Here is a 6407-nt window from a genome sequence, read left to right as displayed (position 1 = left end):
AAGTAAGCTTTATATTTACCCTGTTTTTATAAAATGTTAAGTAAAGCATAATGGCATAGAGACTATAGTCACTTTAACAATGCCAGAATCAATGTCAGCAAAAGAATCATAGAAAAAATTCTCACGTAACTCTTATGGCCTAGAATTTACTCATAATAAGAATTTTTATTTTGCAGCTAGGAATATTTCTGCAAATTTGGTAAAGTTAATTTCAGAACTTTGTGACTACAATATACTATTTGTGTGGTCATTTACCTTCATTTCTAATGTACTCCCAAATAGACAAAATGGATGAACATCCTGCTCCCAATCTCACTGTTTACACCACACATGAACAAGAGGAAGAGGAGGAACTGGAAGAATCTGAGGTAAAGTTATTGAATATTATTATTCACATGTTTAAGTAACTTCTGGTCAATAAATTGTATTTGTGACATATTAAACTTCATTGGCCGATTTATCTCATTATGATGGCAATGTAATATGCTATGGTCATTTTAAAGTTAGTCTTCTTAACCTTTAGGTTTTGCCAATATTGTATCAGAATCTCCTAGTTTGCATGTTGCATTCTTTGAAAACCAACATTTGAAGCTTTTTTGTAATTTAACTGGATTTTAGAACAGCTTTCTGCACCTAATCTTGATTGTAAGTGCACTTGGAAGAACCTCATTAAAAGGGTTGTGCAACCTGTAGTTACACAACAGAGATTTACCACCTTTGTTCCCATAGTGCATGAAGCAGTTTATTTTGTGAATTTTGGACTTATGTCATCCAAGTCATTTACAGACTGCAGCATCACTGTGTGGCACAAGCCTTTGCCTACAATAGAATGCCTGAAGAAGCCTTTATGTAGTCTGTACACCAGGGATGTCTAACTGGAGGCAGCCCTCCAAAGGATTTGTATGTCCCCCAGTCTGCCTCCAGACTGTGTGACGTTACCATTGGTAAATAAGCCTTTTTAACTTTTAGATCCAATCTATTTAGTAACTGCAAGCTTGACTTTTCATTAATAAAACATTAAATTCTCAAGGAGGAAAAATACAAGTTTTGCTCGAATGCTACTGATGTATGGCCATACATGACTAAGGAATGGTAGCTTTTTACATTGTGTTACATTCCAAAAATTAAATTTTTAAGCTGAGAAGAATTTGCAGAAAAACATGCACATTAGAAACCTCAACCAAATATATTTCTTTCTTATGCTGGCCATATATCACACTTTGTGATTGTTTAGTCCAGCATGGGTTATACCTGTGTTTCTGAAATATATAAGGAAATGTTTGTTGTCATTTATTTGTACAACAAAGTATTTGTGTTTCCCGTTTATGTGTAAACAATTATTTGTTGCATTTACTGTGACTGTGTCACTGTGCCTATGCCTTCATTGGCTTGAATAAAGGATTACTTCAGGATGCCTCCTCTGTATGAGAGAACACCATTGTTTGTACAATATGTTTGCTGCTTTTTGGCTACTGGACACCTGACAGCATAGTTGCACCAAGTCAGTGAAACTCAGCTTACAGGCTCTTCACATTCCTCAGCTACCAGTTGGTAAGCAAACTCATTGTCTACCTCTTTGGATCAAATGTCATGCAAGTCCTTTTAACAAAGTCCTCTACAAAGATTGCATGCAAAAATGGATGGTTTTCTATAAAATATTTGCAGACGATAAGTAGTCTGGAGTATAAGACTGATTATTTAACACTTCATTACATTTCTCTCATCATTGGTGTTTAAATGTCACATTTTGTGGTGCATAACAACATTTTAGGCAATTGCCAAAAATAAGAGATAGCAGTCCTCTCTCTCTGTTTGCAGATCTATTTGTCTGTACTGTGGCATGCAGGAGTACTGGCTGTGGTGTATTACAACTCAAGTAATTGCTCTGTTCACTTCATGCCAGATGCTCCTGAAACTGAAGAGTTCCGGATGCTGAAAAGAAGTAAGGAAATTGTTAAAAATAACAACATGCATTTACATTTTTGTTTGTTTTTTTATTTCACCCTTCAATTTTCAGTTTTCTTATAAATTTAATTTCTATTTTGGTTTTGCATCACAACTATACAAGGGAGCTACAACCAGGGGCTCTACCAATGTAATGTATAATTTAGTTATGGGCCACCTATGGAAGTTCTCTGATTTATACATTGTATTTTAAATACTGGCTTCTTTCTTCTGTTTTTATTAAGTTATTGCCGATCTGCAACCAAAATGTATTTTGACAAGTGCAAAGCAGGACCAGCCATTTTCTGACTTTCTTCAATCCACGAGTAATCTAATTTTTTATTTATTTCTCAAGCTGTCAATTCTTATTGTTCTGTTAATGAGCACAAATAAGTAATTTTTAAATTATGTACAGTGGTGTAAAAAACTATTTGCCCCCTTCCTGATTTCTTATTCTTTTGCATGTTTGTCACACAAAATGTTTCTGATCATCAAACACATTTAACTATTAGTCAAAGATAACACAAGTAAACACAAAATGCAGTTTTTAAATGAGGGTTTTTATTATTTAGGGAGAAAAAAAATCCAAACCTACATGGCCCTGTGTGAAAAAGTAATTGCCCCCGGAACCTAATAACTGGTTGGGCCACCCTTAGCAGCAATAACTGCAATCAAGCGTTTTCAATAACTTGCAACGAGTCTTTTACAGCGCTCTGGAGGAATTTTGGCCCACTCATCTTTGCAGAATTGTTGTAATTCAGCTTTATTTGAGGGTTTTCTAGCATGAACCGCCTTTTTAAGGTCATGCCACAACATCTCAATAGGATTCAGGTCAGGACTTTGACTAGGCCACTCCAAAGTCTTCATTTTGTTTTTCTTCAGCCATTCAGAGGTGGATTTGCTGGTGTGTTTTGGGTCATTGTCCTGCTGCAGCACCCAAGATCGCTTCAGCTTGAGTTGACGAACAGATGGCCGGACATTCTCCTTCAGGATTTTTTGGTGGACAGTAGAATTCATGGTTCCGTCTATCACAGCAAACCTTCCAGGTCCTGAAGCAGCAAAACAACCCTAGACCATCACACTACCACCACCATATTTTACTGTTGGTATGATGTTCTTTTTCTGAAATGCTGTGTTACTTTTACGCCAGATGTAACGGGACACACACCTTCCAAAAAGTTCAACTTCTCTCTCGTCGGTCCACAAGGTATTTTCCCAAAAGTCTTGGCAATCATTGAGATGTTTTTTAGCAAAATTGAGATGAGCCATAATGTTCTTTTTGCTTAAAAGTGGTTTGCGCCTTGGAAATCTGCCATGCAGGCCGTTTTTGCCCAGTCTCTTTCTTATGGTGGAGTCGTGAACACTGACCTTAATTGAGGCAAGTGAGGCCTGCAGTTCTTTAGATGTTGTCCTGGGGTCTTTTGTGGCCTCTCGGATGAGTTGTCTATGCGCTCTTGGGGTAATTTTGGTCGGCCGGCCACTCCTGGGAAGGTTCACCACTGTTCCATGTTTTTGCCATTTGGGGATAATGGCTCTCACTGTGGTTCGCTGGAGTCCCAAAGCTTTAGAAATGGCTTTATAACCTTTACCAGACTGATAGATCTCAATTACTTTTGTTCTCATTTGTTCCTGAATTTCTTTGGATCTTGGCATGATGTCTAGCTTTTGAGGTGCTTTTGGTCTACTTCTCTGTGTCAGGTAGCTCCTATAAGTGATTTCTTGATTGAAACAGGTGTGGCAGTAATCAGGCCTGGGGGTGACTACAGAAATTGAACTCAAGTGTGATAAACCACAGTTAAGTTATTTTTTAACAACTTTTTCACACAGGGCCATGTAGATTTGGAGTTTTTTTTCTCCCTTAATACCGTAAACCTTCATTTAAAAACTACATTTTGTGTTCAATTATGTTATCTTTGACTAATAGTTAACGATTTTTCATGAGCAGAAACATTTAAGTGTGACAAACATGTAAAAGAATAAGAGATCAGGAAGGGGGCAAATAGTTTTTCACACCACTGTATGTGGCAGGGATGCAGTTTTCAATGTTTGCAAAGTTGCAACAAGCAACTTAGTACTGTAACTAAGTGTGTATTTAGCTCTAAAATTAGGCGACTTGCTTAGCATTGTTTCTTCAATAATTCCCCTCTACATATAACCTTTCTGGGGGTAATTCCAGTGTTCCAACCGTATCCTGCAACAAGGAACTTGCATCTGCAGGAACATGTGCCTAAAGAATTGGGTTCAGATGTAATTTCAAGTTTTCACAACAGTTGCACTCAATTTGCATCAAGTGGCACTGGCAGCTGTGTTCGTTTTAACTTATTGCATGCATTTTGGTCAGGCGCATTTTCCCCTCAAGGCTATCATGAGACTGAAATTATAGCAAAAATGCCACATTGCGGGTAAGAACATGGTGGCATAATGGCATACAGTAAATTAAAAAAAAAAGGGGGATACTTTAGTTTATACTAAAATGGCAGCAAAATATTAATGTTTCCAAAAATATGTAAACTGTTACAAATATATATATTTTTATAATGTTATTTTAAGAATGGAGGGGACTTTGCACCCAAGAAATGTCAGTGTGTTCTCTGATGTTTATACTTTTTGTCAATTTGGTTTAGGTCTGGGCTTCTATGAATCTAAGCATGCACTCATAAATAAATCTTTAAACATTTTCCATTTTTTGGAAATAAGGGGGGGTTGACATTTGGTACCCTCCGTGATTGACCCTTTCCTTCTCCTTTAAGTCCTGTTCTTTAAGTCATACTGTTTGCTGTGCTAAACTAGAAACTTTAAATTAGAAACAACTAGTCCGAAGCTCCTATTAGTGCAATGGATTTTTTCACTATATGTCACTGTATTTTATTCTATAAATTAAGCTGCACTGCTATGATGAACTACCCCTTTTATTGAGTACTCAGTTCCAGCAAATATGTATCCATTTGTAACTTGTAACATTATACATATAAAAACAGTTAAACTTCTAAATGTTTTAGATCTTTTTATTCAATTTGTGTTTATAAGTTTCTTATTATCATTATTCTTACAGATTCTTGCCATAATGAAGAAAGTAATGGAAGTTCCAGACCTGAGATCATTGTTTTTCCACATGTGGATTTTGGTATTATACAGTGCACTAAACTTAAGTTCTTGTCAGGGGGGTAATAAAAAACTTATTTTTAGGCATAATTCACATGTGACATATGGACATGTGTATAAGGAACAATCTTTTTTTTTATATACTGGCTTAAGTGTTAGTGTATACACAATAATGATAGCAAATTCATCTAATTGTGAAAGAAAAAATAGTCACATCCAGTCCCCGGGCAAGAGGTACAGTACTTGTGCCCAAGGAAAGTACCTATTGTCCTTGCTCCCACTCGCCCCCTCCCTAATCCTTGACTGCCTGCTGTGGCAACTTCCTTCTTGTCTCAGGAGCCTCTCTTCCAGCAGCCAAACCCTCTTTTCCACTGCTGCCTCCTACATTAAACTGCTTCCCCTAGCTTTACAGAACTTAATTGAAGACAGGGCAGGCAGAAGTGGCTGTATGGTAATTTTTCCTTCTAACTGTGCCTCCAACTGCAGTGTCCTAGGCAGCTGCCAGCTCTGCCTACCCCTAGTTCCAGCCCTGGTCATAACTGCAAATTTTCCTTTGATTTTTAAATGGGTTACTCAAGAACATACCTCCCAACAGTTGAAAAGTAGAAGGAGGGAGAAGAAAATCTGGTGCGCGCAGTGCGGCAAATTTTTCAGGCCACGCCCACTTTATGGCCACGCCCCCAAAATAGACCCATTTTACAAAACCACACCTGAAAAGCATAACATACACAAAGTGCACCAGAAGACAGACACAGTGGCCCCAATCATTTTATGACATATTGTGGCCCTAAGGATTTCATTACGAACTGTGGCACCTGTATATCTCGACAGACTCCCATGCTACATATTGACCCTCAGCATCTCTAATACCCATTTCTAAACAATTCAAAACTCAGAAAATCACCAAAGCTGTATGAAGTCCCATCAGTACAAATGACACAGAGATTGGTAGCCAGGGCCCCCTAAAATATTGGTAGCCAGGGCCCCCTAAAACATTGGTAGCCAGGGGCCCCCTTAAAACATTGGTAGCCAGGTGTTACGTTTTGCATTGGTGCCAGGGCAGGGACCCCCTAAAACATTGCTAGCCAGTTAAGGGCCCCCTAAAACATTGCTGGTCCTTCCCCAGTGTCCCTATACTATGGGCCCTCCCCAGCATCCTCCAGCTTCCCCCAGCATCCTCTCCAACATCCTCCAGCTCCCTCCCAGCATCCTCCAGCTCCCCCTTAGCATCCTCCAGCTCCCTCCCAGCATCCTCCAGCTCCCCCCTATTATCCTCCAGCTCCCCCCAGTATCCTTCAGCTCCTGCTTAGCATCCTCCAGCTCCCTCCCTGTGTCCTCCCCAACATCCCCCAGCTCCCCCT

At 38.9% G+C, this 6407-nt stretch overlaps 1 protein-coding gene across 2 annotated transcripts in view; it reads left to right on the top strand.

Moving 5' to 3' along the window:
* The first annotated feature begins 287 nt into the window (after positions 1 to 287).
* Positions 288 to 6407, top strand: part of msh5 (mutS homolog 5) — a 32755-nt gene continuing 26635 nt past the window's right edge. For both annotated transcript variants that reach the window (XM_031892344.1, XM_031892343.1), the window contains exons 1-4: positions 288 to 368; positions 1819 to 1942; positions 2190 to 2270; positions 4997 to 5068. In XM_031892344.1, the coding sequence (XP_031748204.1) occupies positions 288 to 368; positions 1819 to 1942; positions 2190 to 2270; positions 4997 to 5068 (358 nt within the window). The remainder of the gene's footprint in view (positions 369 to 1818; positions 1943 to 2189; positions 2271 to 4996; positions 5069 to 6407) is intronic.

The sequence above is a fragment of the Xenopus tropicalis genome, chromosome 8 (genome assembly GCF_000004195.4).
Source record: "Xenopus tropicalis strain Nigerian chromosome 8, UCB_Xtro_10.0, whole genome shotgun sequence".
NCBI classification, from domain to species: domain Eukaryota; kingdom Metazoa; phylum Chordata; class Amphibia; order Anura; family Pipidae; genus Xenopus; species Xenopus tropicalis.
This window is presented reverse-complemented; position numbering and strand designations above follow the sequence as displayed.